The sequence below is a fragment of the Thamnophis sirtalis genome, unplaced genomic scaffold (assembly GCF_051295495.1).
Source record: "Thamnophis sirtalis isolate CommonGarterSnake01/CBP01778 unplaced genomic scaffold, rThaSir2_p1.2 scaffold_6, whole genome shotgun sequence".
NCBI lineage: Eukaryota > Metazoa > Chordata > Lepidosauria > Squamata > Natricidae > Thamnophis > Thamnophis sirtalis.
In genome coordinates this window covers 130,954,924-130,977,379 of record NW_028261386.1, presented here as the reverse complement: position 1 = coordinate 130,977,379, position 22,456 = coordinate 130,954,924, and the positions used below count along the sequence as shown (strand labels likewise).

The 22,456-nt window shown below is 43.3% G+C and overlaps 1 protein-coding gene across 1 annotated transcript; it reads left to right on the top strand.

Annotated features, from left to right (window-relative positions):
- Positions 1-1,255: 1,255 nt before the first annotated feature.
- LOC106550389 (1-acyl-sn-glycerol-3-phosphate acyltransferase epsilon) lies at positions 1,256-22,040 on the top strand. Its single transcript, XM_087718974.1, has 8 exons — positions 1,256-1,549; positions 6,787-6,856; positions 9,899-10,014; positions 12,657-12,746; positions 15,576-15,666; positions 16,684-16,845; positions 18,901-19,024; positions 21,708-22,040. The coding sequence occupies exons 1-8, from the start codon at positions 1,331-1,333 to the stop codon at positions 21,931-21,933; spliced, it is 1,098 nt and encodes a 365-aa protein (XP_087575100.1). The 5' UTR covers positions 1,256-1,330; the 3' UTR covers positions 21,934-22,040.
- The last annotated feature ends 416 nt before the right edge of the window (positions 22,041-22,456 follow it).

Sequence of the window (22,456 nt, the reverse complement as noted above, 5' to 3'; positions counted from 1 at the left end):
ATTAGGGCAGAGAACCGGTTGTTAAATTATTTGAATCCCACTGATTTGTACCCCTTCGTTCATACTCATGTTTATTCTTATACCTATTATCTTGTCATTTGTCATTTATTTGGGATTTATAGGCCGCCCTTTTCCCTGAGGGGACTCAGGGCGGCTTACATTCATAGGAAAAAGGGGGGTGCAATACAAAGACATAAACAATATGTGAATAAAATAAACAGTAAAAACACAACTTTCATTCAACACTCAACACTCGGGTGGGGCGAATTAGAAACGTATCCCCAGGCCTGACGGGATAGCCAGGTCTTCAGGGCTGTGCGGAAGGTCTGGACGGTGACGAGGGTGCGAATCTCGACGGGGAGGTCGTTCCACAGGGTCGGAGCTGCTACTGAAAAGGCTCTCCTCCGCGTAGTCGCCAGTCGGCATTGACTGGCGGATGGAATTCGGAGGAGGCCCAATCTGTGCGATCTAATTGGTTGGAGGGAGGTAATCGGCAGGAGGCGATCTCTCAAGTACATGATGTAAACGATTGACAAATCAAATCAATACAATACAATAAATGACCCAGCTGGCTCAGAAGGGCCTAGAACTAAAAAAAAATACCCCCGATTCTATCCTGGTGCCTTAACTACCACCCCAAACCGATTCTCTTCCTTCTCTTTGCCAAGCCCTCAAAAGTTTGCTAGATCTCCTGTTTCATTTCCATTTCTCCAAACGAGGAGAGCAAGTTTGGAAAAGCGGAGCGGAGAGAGAGCAGAGCTCAAGGCTGGATGAAGCCCTGCGACCCTTCAGCCTCCCACCCCTCGTCCTCCAGCTTCTGCTTTCACTTTCACTTTCACCTCTTCCCTTTGCCTTAAGCAGCCGTCGCTACTCAATGAGCTAGTGCGGCTCACTCCGGATCGCCTTCCATCCCTCCTTGCGGCTCAACCGGCCGCCGCTTCTTCCCTTCCCCGCCGGTTATTCGCGCTGAGCCGAGGCAGGAGAAAGGCCCGGGAGAGACTTCCCTCGTTCCCGACGCCCTAGGCGGGAGTTGGCTGGTGGCTGGCGCCGCTTCCCCCCCCCATCGCCCTCCCGGTTGAGCTGATTGAGGGCGAGGGCTTTGCGGGAGCTCCGCCCGGCTGACTCTCCCCCCCGTGCCCGCCCATGCTGCTTCCGCCTGGGTCTGCGGAGGGCCATGCGGCCGGGAGCTCAGCCCGTCCTCTTCCTTTCCCTCCTCCTCCTCCTCCTCTCCCTGGGCAGCAGCCGGAGCCGGAGCCGGCGGTGAGCAGGACCCTTTAAGGGAGCCGCAGAAGCCGAAGCGCGCCCCGCGGAGCAGGAGGAGGAGGAGAAGATGCTGCTGTCGGCGCTGCTCCACGTTTACTCCCTGCGCTACGTGCTGCCCGCCGCCGTCATGCTGGGCACCGCGCCCACCTACATCCTGGCCTGGGGGGCCTGGCGGCTGCTCTCGGCCCTGCTGCCCGCCCGCTTCTACCCCCGGGTGGACGACCGGCTCTACACCCTCTACCAGAGCATGGTGCTCTTCTTCTTCGAGAACTACACCGGCGTGCAGGTGAGCAGGGAGGGCGGCTCGCCCGGGCTGCGAGACTCAAAGGGGGCAAATGGGGGATAGACGCCCCTGCAGGCTTCCCAGCCCCCCCCCCAGCAAAGGAGCCCCCCAGGAGAAGGCTTTGAGGGTGGGGGTCTAGTTGAAGGTCTGTAGGGAGAGGCAGAGTCCCCTTACCTTAGCGGCTGCGAGAATCAAAGGGGGCAAATGGGGGATAGACGCCCCTGCAGGCTTCCCAGCCCCCCCCCCAGCAATGGAGCCCCCCAGGCTTTGAGGGGGGTTCTAGTTGAAGGTCTGTAGGGAGAGGCAGAGTCCCCTTACCTTAGCGGCTGCGAGACTCAAAGGGGGCAAATGGGGGATAGACGCCCCTGCAGGCTTCCCAGCCCCCCCCCAGCAAAGGAGCCCCCCCAGGCGAGGCTTTGAGGGGGGGGGTCTAGTTGAAGGTCTGTAGGGAGAGGCAGAGTCCCCTTACCTTAGCGGCTGCGAGACTCAAAGGGGGCAAATGGGGGATAGACGCCCCTGCAGGCTTCCCAGCCCCCCCAGCAATGGAGCCCCCCCCCCACGCTTTGAGGGGGGGGGTCTAGTTGAAGGTCTGTAGGGAGAGGCAAGAGTCCCCCTACCTTGCTCAGTTCAAAGTCAGCAGCATTGCAAACATTGACCACTAGGAAGAAAGCCAGCATTGGCCTCCCTGGTCCAGGGTCTTCTGGCCCCAGCGGGGAGTGAACTATTTTTAAATGGTGACTTGGTGGCCAAATGATATATTTTTTTTCAGACTGGTGCCAAATGAGACAGGAAGATCATTTTTATTACAATTTATCAGACGGTTCATTCTACCTTTAGCTTGCCTCCCCTTTTATCGTTAACCCAACCAAAGGCATCTGCACGCGACCTATTAGATCTCATCGATTAGGCCTCCTCCGAGTTCCATCTGCCAGTCAATGCTGACAGGCAACTACACGGAGGAGAGCCTTCTCGGTGGTAGCTCCGACCCTATGGAACGATCTCCCCGTGGAGATTCGTGCCCTCACCACCCTCCAGACCTTCCGCACAGCCCTCAGATTCTGGCTATCCCGTCAGGCCTGGGGCTAAGACTGTAACCCGTCCGAATGGTATGAATGTTGTGTTTTTAATTATGTATTGTCTTGTATGTTAAAAGTTTGTCTCCCCCTCCCCTTTGGGTTGTGAGCCGCCCTGAGTCCCCCCAGGGAAAAGGGCGGCATATAAATAAACTTCTACAATCTACAATCTGGAAGAGGGAAGTTTGATCAGACAGGAGGAGTAGCATACACGTTTATTAAAATGAGGCCTGAAGCAGTGGTGGGTTTTCACATATTTTTTTTATCGCTAGCACACGGACCCGCTAGTGTGCGCACAATAGCAATAGCAATAGCAGTTAGACTTATATACCGCTTCATAGGGCTTTCAGCCCTCTCTAAGCAGTTTACAGAGTCAGCATATTGCCCCCAACAACAATCCGGGTCCTCATTTTACCCACCTCGGAAGGATGGAAGGCTGAGTCAACCTTGAGCCGGTGAGATTAGAACCGCCGAACTGCAGATAACAGTCAGCTGAAGTGGCCTGCAGTAGTGCACCCTAACCACTGCGCCACCTCGGCAGCGAAGGAGAAAGTTGGTTTAGGGTTCACAAAAGAGATTAAGCCAGACCCCCCCAATTTGTACTAACAAACTTTCCAGGAGCTAGCCTCCAACTTGTTCATCATCCGTTTAGGAATGTTAAAAGCTAACAAATCTTGAACGTCACTTTGAAAGGAAGAATATAAATGAGATTTAAAATACAAGGTAACCATGTTAGTTAACAAATTACAAAACCCATGTGGTTTACCCCTCGGGCTGCTGCAACGGACACAGTTCTCCCTCTCTCAGTTCCCAAAAGATAAGAGAGGGAGGAAGATAAGCATTATAGTAGCGGCTACTTCCTGCCCATTTTTTCCTGTGTAGCGTAAAACTAAGGTCCAAATATCATTGATGCACCACAGAGATAGGACAGACTTCCCTTTCGGTCTCAATGTTGTCACTATTGTCATTTCCCAGGAAAGAGACGACAGATCAGAAGTGAGGGACTGCAAGAATGTTGATATACATAAGTTGCCATGTTTGCTGCCCAGAATCACTTGTCGAGATGGGTGGCTAGAGAAATCAAATAATAAATAATCTTGATTCTGGCTGACCACGACTGAGCTGGCTGGCTGGCTGGCAAAAAGATAAGTGAGCAAATGCAGAGACACGGTGCTAAGTATCCGAGTTCCTTATTTCTGCCCAGAATGGGAACTCTTGTTTTTCTGTTGAAAATCAGTATTTTACCAAGGGGCAGATCCAGCTGTAAAACCTGCATGGAGTCAAGCTTTATTCCCACTAAACCACGACGGTCTCGTTTGCTTTCTCTGAATGACCTAGTTACAGCTGCCCAGTAGGTGGTGTGCCTGTAGATTTGGAGGTTGAACGTTAGAATCTATCTATATTTGTTAGATGTATATGTCACATTTCATATAGTAAACTCAACACTTGTTCACCCAGCTTTTCTGACAAAAGTACGATTGAGCTGATGCCTGAATTACCAGAGGTTCATTCTGAAAAATGCTACTTCACTCAAATTACTATTCTTTCTGCTTGCATTTTGATATAACTGTAGTAGAACTGCCCCCCAAAATAGTATTTTGGGGGACTGGGACTTTCTTTAATGAACAAGGGATTTTTCCCCCTTAAAAATGATTTTAAAAGTTTCTCCCCATTTTTTCAGAGTTAATATATGTGCTTAATCACCTGAATTAAACTGCATTAAATATATGTGTGTGTGTGTATATGTGTGTGTGTGTGTGTGTTGCATTTGTGCTGATAAATAAAGGGAGACTAGTATAGATCTATTTCAAGCCGTTTAGCTCTCATCAGCTAGCCATACCCTTATTGGGAATTGAACCCAGTAAGGGTATGGCTAGCTGATGAGAGCTAAATAGCTTGAAATAGATCTATACTAGTCTCCCTTTATTTGTTTATCAGCACAAATGCAACACAAATGTAACAAGGCAACATTAAAAAAAATGGCTTTTTGCCTGGATGGCTCCCAGAGTGAGCCGATAGACAGAAAAGGGAAGCAGTATGCTCCCTCCCATATTTGGGCATACCAGGGGTTGTGATATTGTGTGTATGTGTGTATTAATTACATATAATTATATCACATATATAATATATATGTGATATTATATTATATATGGTCTCTAGTTATTCGGGTTTTCTCCTGCGTAGAATTGGAGATGTCTTGGCAATGTTTCGACGAAGTCTCATTTGTCATCTTCAGGCTACTTCAGGCTTGGTGTTTCCAGGAGTAATGTGAGATCTTGGCTGTTTCTTCCCTTTAATTATTCCTGGAAACATTATTCCTGGAAACACCAAGCCTGAAGTAGCCTGAAGATGACGAATGAGACTTCGTCGAAACGTCGCCAAGACATCTCCAATTCTACGCGGGAGAAAACCCGAATAACTAGAGACCTACATACTAACACCCGCGAAAACCTCAGAAAACAAATATAGATAGAGAGAGAGAGAGAGAGAGAGAGAGAGAGAGAGAGAGAGAGAGAGAGAGAGAGAGAGAGAGAGAGAGAGAGAGATGATAGATAGATAGATTGATAGATATTTAAAGTCACAACCCCTGGTATGCCCAAATATGGGAGGAAGATCACACTTCCATTCTCTGTCCTTCGGCTCGTCACAAGAGACCATCCAAAACCCAATATTTTTTACTGTTGCCTTTTTGTTACATTTGTTATATTTATTTTTATTGTTTTATTGTTACTTTATTTATTTATCAGCACAAATATATATATACATACATACATACATACATACATACATACATACATACATACATACATATATATATATATATATATATATATATATATATATATATATAAAAATTACACAATATCAGCAACAGGTTTAACTTGCTTTTAATTGCCCAAGTTTCTTGTCTGCACAACTGTTGCAAACAGCTGCTGAAGAAGAGCTACAACTTTTGATTACAATATACTTTCCATTCTTCCATTCCCACAGACTCCACAGTTTTAATGAATAATATTAATTTCATCAAATTACAATTCTCAGTTGTCAACGAATTTCGATTATTTACATTGCAGAGATGTAGTGTAAGCGGCTTAAAGCTACACACCCAAGCGATGCTGATTCGTGATAGTTTGTTAATGTGCTTCGATTGCAAGGATTTCAAATTTCAAGTGGGGAATTATATGACTGAAATTACTCTTGTTTATCCAAAAGCAAAATATAAGTAATCCTTTGGGCACAACTTGCACGCCAGTAAGAACTATAGGAAAGTGTTTCTGTTTTTTTTATATTTTTCCCCATACATTTAGAAGCCTTGTTTCTTGATTATGATGTAGCCACATTTAAATTAAGAGTTGTTTTTATTAGGGCCAAATTTCACCCACGTGTGGCTGCTGCATTAATTTTGCATTGATTTTGGTTAGGTTCGGGTCAGGAACAAATTCGGTTGCAACCAAAGTTGTGGAACGAATTATGGTCTTGACCAGAGGTTCTACTGTAGTATGAATTGCTTATCTCTAAAAACAGCTTGCATGCTCTGTTGGTGCAAGTGGTACTTATTTAAATGAATTTAATTAACTGTCATGGTCATGAAATGGTACCTCGGTTGCTACATATGTTAGAATCTTCCTGGATTTGCATAATATACTGAGATGCAAAGTACAGCATATTATATGAACATGCTCACATATGCTACTGTGAGAACAATTTCACTGGAAACCCAAAAAAAGAGCCTATCCTTAAGGTGTTTTTTGGGGTGGGTGGGAAGGATTTGGAATATATGATAGTCAAAAAGCCAGTTACTTTGGCCTAGTTAGAGTCTTGTGTTTAAATATAGAAGTGGAATAAGTGAAATGCGATAAAATTGAAACAGTACACCAGAGGTCTCCAAACTTGGCAACTTTAAGACTTGTGGACTTCAGCTCCCAGAATATCTTAGCAGGTCATGCTTACTGGGGAATAGTGGGAGTTGAAGTTCACAAGTCTTAAAGTTTCCAGGTTTGGAGAAGACCCTTGCAGTAAACCAATGCTGCATTGAGGTGGAAAAGGGAATCTTAAGAATAATTTAACATTATTCATCTTTAAAAAAAAGAAATGAAATTTGAGATTTGATTTTAAATTTATTTTTATATACTGAGGCTAAACTAAGTACTTTTTCTCCCTTCCTAGATAATTCTGTATGGTGATTTGCCAAAAAATAAAGAGAATGTGGTATGTATATCAAATCATCAAAGTACAGGTTTGTATATTGCTGGTTTCTCTATAAGGCATTTTTTTTTGTAATGTTAACAATTAACAATGAAGTAGAAGTACAGAAGTCTTCCCTTAAAAATTGTAATTTCTTTTTGACTTGAGTTTTGCCTGTTGAGATGAGATGCCCCTGTGACTGCTTCATTGACAACCACAATTGGATCTGGGTACTTGAGAGACCGCCTGCTGCCAATTACCTCCCACAGACCCATTAGATCTCACAGGGTTGGCCTCCTCCGGGTGCCATCTACCAGCCAATGCCATCTGGCTACTACCCGGGGGAGGGCCTTCTCTGTGGCAGCTCCGGCCCTCTGGAACGAACTCCCCGCAGGGATTCGGACCCTCACCTCTCTCCAGGCCTTCCGAAAAGCCGTCAAAACCTGGCTTTGCCGGCAGGCCTGGGGGTGATGAGTTCCCTCCCCTCTCGACATGTATGGTTGTGTGACTCTTGCTTATTTTAATTATCTGTATTCGTTTTATGTTCCCCTTTTTCCCCTTTTGACTTGTTTGCCGCCCTGAGTCCTCCCGGAGAAGGGCGGCATATAAATAATAAAATTCAATTCAATTCACAACCCCACCATTCCCTATTGCAGGCATTAAACAATCTCACAGGTTGTTAAGGGATTGAAGTCCCTCTCTATGCTTGCGGAGGGGTTTTGGCTTCGTGTTGGCTGCTGAGGTTCAAGCAGATATTTCAATTTCAATTTAATTTCAATTTAATAAAATTTGTATGCCGTCCACTCCCTTGGGACTCTGGGCGGCTTACAGACAAGATAAAAGAAGCATTTAAAAATTTAAAGGTAAAAATACAATTGTTAAAATTACACACCATTCTGTCTTAAGTGGGGCTGGACATTGATCAACAGCCCAAGGCGTGCCGGAACAGCCAGGTCTTAGTGGCTTTACGGAAGGCCGGGAGAGTGGTAAGGGTCTGGATCTCTACGGGTAGATCGTTCCACAGGGCCGGTGCAGCTACAGAGAAGGCCCTCCCCCGGGCGGCCGCCAGCCAGCATTGTCCGGTCGACGGCACCCGGAGGAGGCCCAACCTGTGAGATCTTGTTGGTCGTTGGGAGGTATGTGGCAGGAGGCGGTCTCTCAGGTAGCCAGGTCCTAAACCATGTAGGGCTTTAAAAGTAACGATATGAAGGTGGCCATTCTCCTTTCCTGCCCCTGCAGAGCCAAGGAGGCATAAAACAGCACAATCAGCCCTCAGAGATGAGAGCCTGCCAGATGCAACCTTCTTGCCAGCTTCCCCATTGATTTATTGTGGAGGCCAACAGGAAAGATTGCAAGGCAACGACTTTTCACATGATCGCAGGGTTCTTGACAATCAGTCATAAGGGCGAACAGGTTGCCAAGAAACCAGATTGTGATCACACGACCAACTTTTCGGAGGCGTTTGTAATTTCAAACAGTCATTAAGCGAGGACTATCTGTATGTAAAACTAACATTTAGATTAAAATGTCTATAATTGAATATTTGGGTTACTGACTAACTTACTCCATGTGTAAGAGTTGGTAGAAGCTTGATTGTTTTGTACGATATGGTAGGAGCTTGATTTAAATTTAAAAGATGTCTACATGCAGAGAAGCTTTTCAAATTCTTCTTGGCAAATTCAGGCTCATACCTTTCCTTTGGCGCCTCCTGCAAGATGAGATATCTAATTTTCTCCCGTTCCTCTCCGCTCTTTACGATTCCCTGCCTATATTGAGAAATCACTTTAAAAAATGGGGACTTGGTTAGGGTAGCGTGTAAAATGGTTCAAACAGATGCGGGAGTCAGATAAGAGGGATGAGTTTGGTTGCCATCTTCCGGGAATAGAATCACTTCCTGCCACTGTAAAACTACTGCTAGATTTTTTTTGCACAAAAGTTTACTATTTGTTATTAGCTTCATTGATAAACCACTTTATACCTCACAAGTTTTCTTTTTTTCTAATTCAGCTTTTAAGAGTACATCTTGTAAAATGACAGTCTACATCAGTGGTAGTCAACCTGGTCCCTACCGCCTACTAGTGGGCGTTCAACCTTTCATGGTGGGCGGTAGGGGTTTGCTGTAACTCTGCTTTATAAATTTTATAAAGTAAAGTTATTTCCCTACTTTATAAATCACCATTACTGTGGAACCGGTGGGCGCTTAGAAAATTTTACTACTAATAGATAGATAGATAGATAGATAGATAGATAGATAGATAGATAGATAGATAGATAGATAGATAGATAGATAGATAGATAGAGAGATAGATATAGAGATAGATATAGAGATAGATAGATAGATAGATAGATAGATAGATAGATAGATAGATAGATAGATAGATAGATAGATAGATAGATAGATAGAAGTTTATTTATATGCCGCCCTTTTCCCTGGGGGGACTCAGGGCGGCTCACAACCAAAGGGGAGGGGGGAGACAAACTTTTAACATATAAGACAATACATAATTAAAAAACACAACATTCATACCATTCGGGCGGGTTACAGTCTTAGCCCCAGGCCTGATGGGATAGCCAGATTCTGAGGGCTGTGCGGAAGGTCTGGAGGGTGGTGAGGGTACGAATCTCCACGGGGAGATCGTTCCATAGGGTCGGAGCTACCACCGAGAAGGCTCTCCTCCGCGTAGTTGCCAGTCGGCATTGACCGGCAGATGGAACTCGGAGGAGGCCTAATCGATGAGATCTAATAGGTCGCGTGGAGGTAATTGGCATACAAAAGTGGGCGGTGGGTAATAGAGATACAAAAGTGGACGGTGGGTATAAAAAGTTTGACTACCCCTGGTCTATATCGACCTGGTTATTATACTAAAATGAGTTGGGAGTCCTAGTGAAGGGAATTAAATAGCATCATATTCATTTAAAACTTTTCTATTGAAAATGAAGAAATAAATGGAGAATAGAAAGTTTAAAATCTAAAAAGAAAAGGTTATACCATTGTGGAAAGATCTCAGTTCATAATCATTAGCAGAAGGAGAATTGGCATCGGGTATGCCAAGGATTTATTATATTTATAAATATTTGTCTTCTGTGTTTGCAGTTGATTGGATTGTAGCTGATATGTTGGCCATCAGGCAAAATGCTCTTGGACATATTCGATATGTTTTGAAAGATGGATTAAAATGGCTTCCTTTGTACGGATGGTATTTTTCTCAGGTAAACCTTATTTTTGTTCCTGTATTTTCATTTGTTCGTTTATCATATTTATATAGCTACCCATCTCCCAGAAAAGTGACTGAAGGTGGCTTACAACAAAAACATTTATTAATAGCAAGATAGCTGAGAAAAAATATTAAAAACAATGCAGTTCTTTATCATATAGCCACCCATCTCCCAGAAAAGCTTGTAGTAATGTAAAGTAGCTAGAAGTTACTGCTTATTTTTTGATACAATTAATTCTGCAAATATTTGGAAGTAAATTCCATTGGTTTCAGTAAAAGATCATCCCCAGTAAAGGATTTCTCACATTCTTTCTTATTGAAGCATAGAGCATAAGAATTATTATTATTATTATTGTTGTTGTTGTTGTTGTTGTTGTTGTTGTACAATTGTATCACAGCGGCCAGTTGTTTCGCCGGATTTGGCATTGGTTACTAGTCGGGCCCCACCCAGGGGCCTAGGACGTCGTAACGTATTTTCGTAATATGCGTGCAGATCCAAGCAGTGCGGCTTTTTGCATTTGACTGATGGTGATTTTGCCAATTTTTAACTGTTTTAAATGTAATTCCAGTGCTTTTGGAATAGCACCCAGTGTGCCAATTACCACTGGAATTACCACTGCTGGTTTGTGCCATAGTCGTTGAATTTCGATTTTTAAGTCCTGGTATCTTGCGATTTTTTCATGTTCCTTCTCGGCGACCCTGCTATCACCTGGTATTGCAATATCTATGATTGTGACCTTATTTTTCTCAACCAGTGTGATGTCTGGTGTATTATGCGCCAGTATTTTGTCCGTTTGTATACGGAAATCCCACAAGATCTTGACCATCTGATTTTCGGTGACTTTTTCAGGCTGATGTTCCCACCAGTTTGTTGCTGTTGTAATATTATAATTTTTGCACAAATTCCAATGGATCATTTGTGCTACTGAATTGTGCCACAATTTATAATCAGTCTGCGCGATTTTTTTACAGCAGCTGAGTATGTGATCAACAGTTTCATCAGCTTCTTTGCAAAGTCTGCATTTGGCAACATCAGAGGATTTTTCGATTTTCGCCTTGATGGCATTTGTGCGGATAGCTTGTTCTTGCGCAGCCAGGATTAGTGACTCTGTTTCTTTCTTTAATGTACCTGTTGTTAACCTTAACCAAGTTTGTTCACTGTCCACTTTATCTTTTATAATATTAATATTATTAATTAGTTTTGTATGCCACCCACTCTCGGAAGACTCCGGGCGGCTTACAATAAAAAGGGAGGGGGGATATAAAAACAATAAATAAACAGTTTAAAATTGCAACAACATCCACAACTTGGAATGGGGCTGGACAATTCAACAGCCCCAGGCCTGCCGGAACAGCCAGATCTTCGTTGCTTTACGGAAGGCCGGAAGGGTAGTAAGGGTTGGGATCTCAACGGGGGGAACTATAAATAAATCATATAGTAATTCTATCTTAACAATGAATTACCGTTGCATATTTTGAAGGAAAAGCAATAGAAGACAATAGCAATAGCAATAGCAATAGCAGTTAGACTTATATACTGCTTCATAGGGCTTTCAGCCCTCTCTAAGCGGTTTACAGAGTCAGCATATTGCCCCCAACAATCTGGGTCCTCATTTTACCCACCTCGGAAGGATGGAAGGCTGAGTCAACCCTGAGCCGGTGAGATTTGAACCGCTGAACTGCTAATCTAGCAGTAGCCTGCAGTGCTGCATTTAACCACTGCGCCACCTTGGCTCTTGGCTCTGTAAGTGACCATTTCACTTACAGAGTTAATTGATTTTGTTTCCATGCTACAAAAGGAATGTATTTCAATCTGATTCAGGCTATTCCCAGTCAAGCAGCGTTTGCTCCCCTACTAATCCATCTTCCCCTGTTATTTGAAACTCTGAATATTTTTGCCGTAATAAATGGCTAAAGTTGTTACAGTACTTTCATTGTGCTGCAAGAGAATATCTTGGCTAATGCCCTGAAAAGTGCGAAATATTTCAATCCTAATTAGATTTACTTTGATTTAGCAGTAAACCACATTACATTCATTACAGTAAGGCAAGTTGGCACCATTTACAGCCTTAAGTCGCCACTGAATCAAACACAATTAGGATTCCCATTTAAGAAATCTGTCTAAATGTTAGCATTTATGTCATTAAAATCCATGTCTGTCACAGGTAATGCCTTGTCACTACCCTCCATTGTATTATCTAGATAGGCATTTAAAATTTGGCTGGAGTCTCACTATTGAGGCAAAAGAAATAGGACCTCTATGAATTTTTCACTGCTTAATATAATAGCCCTAATACTTTGGAGCTTTGGAGCATAATAATAATCATAGCTCAGATTCCTAGACTTAAAAAAACCTTTTTTTAAATCCAGCATCCACATAGAATCAACTCTTATAGAAAAAATACCCTGTATTTTTTCTGTTTCCTATTTTTTTGAATAGAAAAATATTATAAAATAACAGCAAAATATTTGCATGTTCCTATCATAGCAAAAGTAAATTCATGGGCCATAGAAAGCTGTTTACCCTTCAGCAAGGAAAATTCTCCTGCATTATTATTATTTTTATTCCAGAGTATTAAACTACTGTTTCATGAATAATTAAGAGTTACAAACATATTCAATTTGTTTATATACTAGCATGGTGGAGTGTATGTGAAACGAAATGCCGTGTTTAATGAAAAGGAGATGAGGAACAAGTTGTATGGCCAGATGGAAACAAATACTCCAGTAAGTTTCTCTATTTCCACTTTGTACAGTATACAAGCTAGTGCTCTCCCTCCCTCCCCCCCTCCATGTTTGTGTGTGCATGCCAGGGGTGGGTTTCTCGCCCCGTTCCAACCGGTTCGGTTGGAACGGGGCAGGCGGCGTCCTCGTGCACGCGCACGGTGCACGCATGCATACTAGCGTCTGCGCGACGCTCCAGCTGCTCCTGGAGGATCGCGCAGGTGCTGTATGCGTCCTGCGCATGCGTAGAAGCGCAGAACTTGTCAAAACCGGGTAAGGACCGCGGGCGGGCAGGTGCGCCCTTTGCCGTTCCCGGAAGATACTTACTTCCGGGTTCGCCGACCAACCGGTTCGCAGGGACCGCCGCGAACCGGTTGAAACCCACCCCTGGTGCATGCATATGTTTGTGATATGAGGTGACACAAAAGTAAATTTCAGGAGTAAATTCATTTTTCTGCAATCAAATGCTGGTTTATACCTTACTTCTAAGAAGCGAGGGAGCTGTGTTAAGCAATTCTCTTCTTTTGGTTACTGGAACCTTCCAGGAAAAGTCCTGGAAAACTCCTGGCATTAGGATGTAAAACAGTTTACATAGAAAAATTAGGCTGAAGAAACATATTTTTTTCTTCTGATATATAAATTTTTATTTTAAACACATAAGCACATCAACAGAAACGAACACATGACTTAAAAACAACGTAGGAACAAGAAGTTCCATCGTATATCATACCGCAGTTCCGAATCGGTTTCTTTGCAGTTAGTGTTTTCCCTACTATACATTTCTATCTTGCATTCATAATCTCCTTGTTTGTTATCCATTTTTATGTACAATTGTTTATTTATTTATACTTAGCTACTTATGACCAAATATTATTTACCTATATTATGCTTTATATTTTTACTGTCATTTATTCTCTTACATAGTTATAGGTACACATTCACATAGTTATTCTTTTTCTTTGCCATTCTTATATTATTATTATTCCATTTAAAAGGTTGTAAGGTATAGTTTGAAATGCTTTGTTTACCATCCTTCGCACCTGCTATGACACCACCTTATTTTCTCTTTCTTTTCTTTTCTCCCTCCCTTCCTTCTCTACTTCCTTCCTTCCTCCTCTCCTTCCCCTTCTTCCTTCCCTTACCTCTCCCTTACTCCTACCCTCTTTCTTCTCCTTCCTACCCTCTCTCCTTCTCTTTCTCTCTCTTCCTCCCTCCTCTCCGTCCCCTTCTTCCTTCCCTTACCTCTTCCCTACTCCTCTTTTCCTTCTCCTTCCTACCCTCTCTCCTTCTCTTTCTCTCTCTTCCTCCCTCTTCTCCTTCTCTTTCTCTCCCTTCCACCCACCTCTCCTTGCCTCTTTCTTCTTCCCCTACCTCTCCTCCACTCTTCTTCTTCCTGAAGAAACATATTTTTTAAAGCAGCCTGTTAATTCTGCTGAGGGGTCATTTGTACAGTATCTGTTTTAAACAACCTTAAGCAACAGGATAGGTAGTCCTTGACTTATAACAACCACAGTTGAGACCAAAGTTTTGGCTGCTAAATGTTGCAGTCTTCAAGGAAGTCGTCACGAGATTAGACCCAATTTTATGACCATTTTACTGCTATTAAGTGAATCACATGGCCTTTACATCAATCAGATGGTTTGTTAAGCAAATCCCACTTCCCCAGTTGCCACACACCGCAAGATGTTGCAAGTCAGTTGCCAGGTGCCCAGATTGTGATCATGTGACTGTGAGGTCGGTATGCTGACTTTAAGGATGGTCTGTAACAGTGGTGGGTTTCAAAAATTGTTTGAACCTACTCTGTGGGTGGGGCCTCCTTTGTGGGAGTGGCTTGCCGCCCATGTGACCGGATGGGAGTGGCTTGCCGCCCATGTGACCGGATGGGAGTGGCTTGCCGCCCATGTGACCGAATATGAAGATGCCGACGACACTTGTCAGAACCACCTTAAATCACCTCACACACAGCACTGGCATGCATAAGAATATGATGTAAACTTGTTTTTTAAAAGGCATCTTTGGTTTGCGTTAAAACAACTTCAACACACGCAATGTTCTGATTGCACCACAAACGCAGTAGTCATCCTTACCTTTCACAGAGGCACTGAGTTTTATAAATAGGAGCATGATAGTGTAGGATAATCATATCCAAGGACCAGTGGTGGGTTTCAAAAGAGTTTGGAACCTCTTCTGTAGGTGTGGCCTGCTTTCCGGGTCCACTGGTGGAACCTCTTCTAACCGGTTCGGTAGATTTGATGAACCGGTTCTACCGAACCGGTGCGAACTGGTAGGAACCCACCTCTGGTCTGTAAGTTATTTTTCCTGAGGAGTTGTAACTTTGAACCATCACTAAACAAACAGTTGTAAGTCAAGGGCTATCTATAGTGGCAAAGTATTAATGTAAGTTTATATTCATAAAAAAATTACAACTAATGCATAGTTGCATTAGTGTATTTTTGTTATTAAACAGCAAAGAGAATAAGAAAGACATTAAAGAAACAAAAAGAAAACAGATTCAATTTAGACATTATCCAAATAATTCATTATGGGATGCTAATGTTAAATGAATCGAGTTTTGCTTTAGCGCAGCAAGTCTGAGTGAGTTCTGCATTCTTTCAGAAATTACATTTGTGTGAACCGATAAAAGCACAAAATAATTGTGTTGCGAGGCTGGAAGAAAAACGAGACTTTTGACTGGAGCAACCTCGCTGAGGCTCAGTCTTACAACTTGCTTGTATAATTCATTTCTCAGTCTTGAGGCCGAACTGTTTAACTTAATAAAACTGCTTGTACGGACGCCCACAAACACGCATTTATCTATATTTAATTCCACAGATGTACCTTGTGATTTATCCAGAAGGAACACGTTACGATCCAGGGCAGCAAAAAGTCATTGCAAATAGTCAGTCATATGCTGCTAAGGAAGGTAAGAGAAACAAAGTGGATTTGAGATGAAAAGACGAGCATGACAGACTTCCATTTATTTAAACTAGTTTTCTCCCACTTTTCTACTATAAAGCAGCATCCGAAGATAAAGTGAAATGAACAGAGTACAAATGCTTTTCTGGAAATCCACCAGGGGTGGGTTCCTGCCAGTTCTAACCTCTGCTATAGAAGAGGTTTGAGTTTGAGTTTATTTCATTTGTATGCCGCCCTTTTCCCTAAGGGGACTCAGGGCGGCTCACAGCTCAAGCGAAGGGGGATACAGACAGCTTAGTAACAACACAAAACAATACATAATTAAAAGCACAACAGTCATACCATTCGAAATAGGGGCAGCGAATCTTTAGCCCCAGGCCTGTCGGAACAGCCAGGTTTTAAGGGCTATGCGGAAGGCCTGGAGGGTGGTGAGGGTACGAATCTCCACGGGGAGTTCGTTCCAAAGGGTCGGAGCAGCCACAGAGAAGGCTCTCCTCCGAGTAGTCGCCAGTCGACACTGGCCGGCGGATGGAATTCGGAGGAGGCCTAGTCTGTGGGATCTAATTGGTCTAATGGAGGTAATTGGAGGTAATTGGCAGTAGGCGGTCTCTCAAGTACCCAGGTCCAATACCATGAAGGGCTTTATAAGTGACGACTAGCACCTTGATTTGTAGGTTCCACAAATCTACATGATGATATCTGGGTGGGTGGGTGGAACCTCCTGCCGCCACCACTGCTGTTTGGCCTGAACCGGATAGAACCGGCCGAATAGCACCACTTGACTTACATGCATTTTAGAATAAGCCCTATGAGTCGCTGAATTGATCCGTGATGCTGGGTAGACATGTAATCGTTCTCCTCAAAGATAAGAACGAAAAATAAAAAAAACACTCGCTTGGGTCTAGAGAAGATCAGAATCAATGGCTGGTCCTTGAATGGTCATTGAATCCATCACCTGCAGGATCTTGAGATGTTACCATTTTCTTGGGCAAATCTTTTTCACTCTGCCTTTCCTCTTGGTTAGGTCTTGCAGTACTGAAGCACGTCATAACTCCACGGGTGAAGGCCACTTACATTGCTCTTGATACAATGAGGAGCTACTTAGATGCCGTTTATGATATCACAGTAGCCTTCGAAGATAATATAGACCCTAAAGGACAAAGGAAAGTGGCACCAACCATGATCGGTGAGTAGGTGTTATTGAATTACTTTTAAAAGTCTTCTCTTACCTGATTCAAACTGGGAGAATCCACATCCTTCATGGAATTTCTAGAACATTCAACGTGAACTTTTTCTGTGCACCAAATGATAGATAGTTGGGCTCATGTTTTTGTTTGACTTCTAAATTTCCAATTAATGGGTTATTTCCATTTTAGGCTCTCTTTCTACTAGCCAGCAAATGCATCTGTTTACATAAGCTAGCATTTAACTTGATTTGTTGCTGCACCGGATTTTAAACTGGGGAGGAGAGAGTTCTTTGTTCTTTCTTTTTTATACATAGTTGTGGTTATATTTTGTTAGTATATAGTTACATTAAGAACGGCAGTTTACTTTTGAGTGTTTATAAAGGTAAAGGTAAAGGTTCCCCTTGCACATATGTGCTAGTCGTTCCCGACTCTAGGGGGCGGTGCTCATCTCCATTTCAAAGCCGAAGAGCCAGTTGTTATCTTATAAAATAAAAGAAAGAAACAACTAAAGGAAGAAGAAGGAGAAAATAAAAAAGGGAAAAGGATATAGTGAAATACTATAAGAAAGGTGAAGAAGAAGAAGGCAGGAAAAGGAATTTTGTTTGGATGGTGACACTTAATAAAAATTGGCACCTAATTGTTTTTGGTGTTTGTAATGAAAGAGAAAAGAGGAGGGGAAAAAGGCACTGTGTGGAGTGCAGATCAAAGCGTAAGAGTAAAAGGAGTTGTTAAATTGTGAAACAAATTTAGAACCCATGTCTGAAAAAAAAGAAATATGCTCATGTTCCGCACTTGCGCAAAAACTGGTGGGCGGTAAGGAAATTTTTCCCTCAAGAAAGATCCATTAGTGGGCGGTAGGTAGAAAAAGGTTGACTACCACTGATCTGAACTAAATTAAACCAACAATATGTTTTGTCATTTCCAATTTAAAGAGGCCCCTGTGAGCATTTGCAATATTGTAAAGAGTCACGTAGGAATCAAAGGTGGAATTCAGATGGTTCTCTCCGGTTCGGGTGAACCGGTAGCGGCAGATGTGGGAGGCAATGTCATATGTGAGCACTGCGCATGCACAGATGCGACATGTGCTAGCGAAGCGCTCTCTCACACACACATTTGCGAACCGGTAGGGAAGGTAAGTGAATTCCACCACTGATGGGAATGTGAGAAATTATTTTTCCTGTATACTTTCAATGTTTAATATAAAATGTTAGCAATTGACGTTGTGGCCCAGCAGGAACCGTTGGAGCTGCCACCAGACTCCGACAGCGAGGGGCCCTATGAGTCAACTCTGGAGGATGTGGAGGACCATGGACAGGGTTCCGACTCCGAGCAGGGCGCAGAGAGGCAGGTTGGCCACCAGGAGGCGCCTGAGCCTTGGACCAGTGGGGAGGAGACAAGGGAGTGTGATCTGGATATCAGCAGTGGGGAGGAGACAAGGGAGTTGTTCCTAGATGCCCGACACTGGAGAGCTGATAGGCGTAAAGAACAGTTGCACAGTTACAGGAGGTAATTGCACTCAGCTTGGTGGTAATGAGGCTCCTCTCAAGACTATAAAAGGACTGCTTGTGCACACGCCCCTTTTGCAGGAATAAAAGCATTTACGAAAGTTGGAGAACTGTGATGTCAGCTTGGCAGGCTGGATTGCTGCCAAGGCTTGTCTGTGCTGGTTTGCTGCCAAGGCTTGTGTGTGCTGGTTTGCTGCCAAGGACCTGTCTGTCTGTTAATAAATTGTGTAAAATATCTTTGGCTTGGCGTGCTTTGGTGTGGGATAAGGGGGCTCAGAACAAATTGATATATCTAAACATATTCTAAAAATTCATAGATCTTTTTATGCAATTTTTTAAAATTTATTTTGAAAGAAATACATGGCAGCCTTTTAGAATAAAAGATGTGCTTTATAAAGCAGCTTAAAATCGTGAGTCTAAAAATCCAGATTCGAAACTTGGATCAGTTTTAAAGATTGTTAAATAAATACGCTAGCCTCTAATTTTACAAATAACTGAAATTAAATCATGTTACAACAAAAGCATTTATAATGTTCTTCTGGATTTTAGAGTTTCTTTGTAAGGAGTGTCCAAGAATTCATATCTATATTGAACGAATTGAACTAAAGGACATTCCAGAAGATCAAACGTTAATGAGACGATGGCTTCATGATCGTTTTGCATTGAAGGACAAGTAAGTGGTAAAAGGCCTGGCTCTGTATCTATAGCATTTGATTTTTTAAAAAACATATAAAGAGGAACTATATTTATTACTGGTATTAATAATAAATGTTGCCAGTATAATGTTTTATAGAATTGTGGTGTATGGTGTATATTGCACATGGGAAAATTTGAATGTGGATAGTAGAGTAAAGTAATACAAGATCAATGACTATGGGAATGGGAAATATCACTCAAACAGTTGTGGTGTTGTGATTGTAACTATGAATCAATATTGATGTGAATATCCTTTACTTACAGGCCCCCCCAAAAAACACCTGGCCCAATTTGAATCAGTATATCAACATCTGTAAAACAATTTTTTTAATACTGTGTTTCCCCGAAAATAAGACAGGGTCTTATTTTCTTTTTACCAACAAAATATGGCTTGGGCCTTATTATGAGGGGAGGGTGTTTTTTGGGGGGGTTGCCGAGCAGCTGCTCTCTTGCGAGCGGGCTCCCAAAGAGCCAGGCACAGCCTCATGGGCAAATGGCTGCGTTGCGGTGTTGCAGCAGCGCAACACAGCAGCCATGAAGTGACCACGCTCACGAGCAGCCACCTGGCAAACTCCCTTTGCAGCCGGGCACAGCGCCATTCACTGACCTAGGAGTATCCCCAAGCCGCGTGAGTGCCTGTTCGCCGGCTCCCGTGGCTTGGCGCCTTCGGAATGCCAGTGAATGGTGCTCTGCATGGCTGGAGAGGGGGGGTTGCGGGAGTGGCTGTTCCGCTCTTGCTTGCGCGCCTCCCAGCTTCACGATGCCCTGGCCCAGCTCTCTCTGCAGAGGAAGAGCACCTCCGCTGCCACCATCGCCACATGGCTTTTTCTGCGGCTTTCAAACCAAGTCTTCCAGAATGGCCGCTCTGGGCGTACGCTCTATGGTTGTACGCTCTGCCAGCAGCTGGCCCACAACCATAGAGTGTACGCCCAGAGCAGCCACTGCCGGAAGACTCGGTTTGGAAGCTGGTGAAAAAGCCATACGGCGGCAGCAGAGGTGCCCTAGTTCTGTGGGGAGAGCTGGGCCAGGGCATCGTGAGACTGGGAGGCGTACGAGCAAGAGCAGAACAGCTGCTCGCGCAACCCCCCTCTCCAGCCGTGCAGAGCGCCATTCACTGACATTTCGAAGGCGCCAAGCCACGGGAGCCAGGCAGCAGCAAACAGGCACGCGGTTTGGCAAAACCCCTAGGTCAGTGAATGACGCTGTGCCCAGTTGGAAAGGGGTTTGCCAGGTGGCTGCTCATGAGCGTAGTCACTTCATGGCTGCTGTGTTGTGCTTCTGCGACAGCGCAACACAGCCATTCGCCCATGAGGCTGTGCCTGGCTTTTGGGGAACCCGCTCGCGAGAGCAACCACCCAGCCACCCCCTTCTTCCGCTGGGCACAGCACTGCTCACCAACCTAGCTGTATCCCGAAGGCGCCACGCAATGCGATCACCTTTGCCTCCCCCCCGGTTCCCGTGGCTTGGCACCTTTGGGATACCGCTAGGTTGGTGAGCGGTGCTCTTCCTGACCGGAGGTGGGGGGGTTGTCCAGGGGGCTTATTTTGGGGGGAGGGCTTATATTTTTGCCCACCAGAAAAATGTGGCATGGCCTTATTATCAGGACAAGTCATATTTTCGGGGAAACACGGTAGATGTGGATATACTGATTCAAATTTGGCTAGGTTTGTTTTTGCCTGAGAGTAAAGGATATTCACACCCATACGGATTCATTAGCAGGCTAGCCTTCTCTATAAGCTGTAAGTTAATTGTTGTTGTCTTGAATGCTGTGTATATTTACCTAGTTGTGACATGGCACAAATAAACTTGGCTAAATAAATGCACCCACATAGCTTAGCTAAAACTCCAGTCATTTTCATTAGAGTCCATTTAGCAGCACTAAATTTTTAAAATTAACCTACTTAAGGAAAATAGAGTTGTGCAGAGCATTTAGAATTGATCCTTCACAAAGCAGATCAGTGTGAACAGAGGGCTCTCTTTGAAGGGTAAAACAGCCACGTCCTTTATAAGACTTATGCAGCTGCTTCAAAAGGACATGAACGCTTCCATTGGAATCGCTACCAAAATCTACACAGAGATAATATAAAACAGCTGGCAATATTCCTTCCAGGGGTTGTGACTGCTTCATTTCAGAGAGGAATGTTGCATATGTGCTAAATTTCTTTGTATAACACCTCTTTGAATGGTTTGTACAGCCCTAAAAATAAGTGTAGTCTAATTACACACCGTAGTGAAATTTGTGCTATTTGCACAAATGAGCCAAGGTGGCGTAGTGGTTAAAGGCAGCACTGCAGGCTACTTCAGCTGACTGCAGTTCTGCAGTTCGGCTGTTCAAATCTCACTGGCTCAGGGTTGACTCAGCCTTCCATCCTTCCGAGGTGGGTAAAATGAGGACCCGGATTGTTGTTGGGGGCAATATGCTGACTCTGTAAACCGCTTAGAGAGGGCTGAAAGCCCTATGAAGCGGTATATAAGTCTAACTGCTATTGCTATTGCAGATGAAGATTAAAAAGCTCTGATGTATGGGAGAAAGAATTTCAGGCCAAAAGTTATGGTTCTTGGAGGAAAGTATTTGTGATAAATTATCAGAGATAATCAGAGAATTGTATAAAAGCATATGATAAATAAATCTCATTTTTAAACTTTCTCCTTGCTCCTAGATTGCTAATAGAATTTTATGATGCAAAAGATTCTAAAAGAAGAAATAGGTTTCCTGGGAAAAGCGTCCACTCCAAATTAAGTCTCCAGAAAACGTTGCCATCCTTATTATTTTTAAGCGGCTTGACTGCCAGCCTGCTATTGACAGAGTCTGGAAGGAACCTTTACATAAAAACATGGATATATGGGACCTTATTAGGTTATCTCTGGGTCAGCATTAAAGCATAAAAACTGCACTTTCTTCAGCGGCTTTTCTCTCTCTCTTGCTTTGCACATCGCATCAAATCCTTTCCTAAATTTATATTAATATTTTAAATAAAGTCCTATCAATTGAATATTGTATCAACACACTCTGTTAATCTAATTTTGTTGTGGTGGTTATGACAAAAAGGTAAATTATGTTTCTGATTTTGGAGAAGAACAGAGGAGATAACAAAGGCTTAGCATATTTTCCTTCCGTGAATATGTCTCTACCAACAAACAACATACACTGTATGTGTTCATAACGGTTCAAATTGAGCAGTGAATGATTTTCTAGCATTATTTTAGATGAATGTCTTTATTTCTGAAAAGATTTTCTGATTTTTTAGTTTATTAAAAAAGCTCTTACAACAAAAACTAACAACCAAACTGGTTTCTACTGATGCCTCCTTCTCTATTTGAATCTAAATATGTTTTGTCGGTTTTGAAAAGACTCAAGCACAGGGTGTAAAAAAAAAGCAGATGAAATACTCTATGAGTTTAATAAGTG

Bases quoted from the DNA above. Each gene is read 5' to 3' on its own strand.
- LOC106550389 (XM_087718974.1), top strand. From the start codon at position 1,331: ATGCTGCTGTCGGCGCTGCTCCACGTTTACTCCCTGCGCTACGTGCTG. The intron at 10,015-12,656 runs GTAAACCTTATT...TTTATATACTAG, and splicing joins ACGGATGGTATTTTTCTCAG to CATGGTGGAGTGTATGTGAA. The intron at 12,747-15,575 runs GTAAGTTTCTCT...TTAATTCCACAG, and splicing joins AGATGGAAACAAATACTCCA to ATGTACCTTGTGATTTATCC.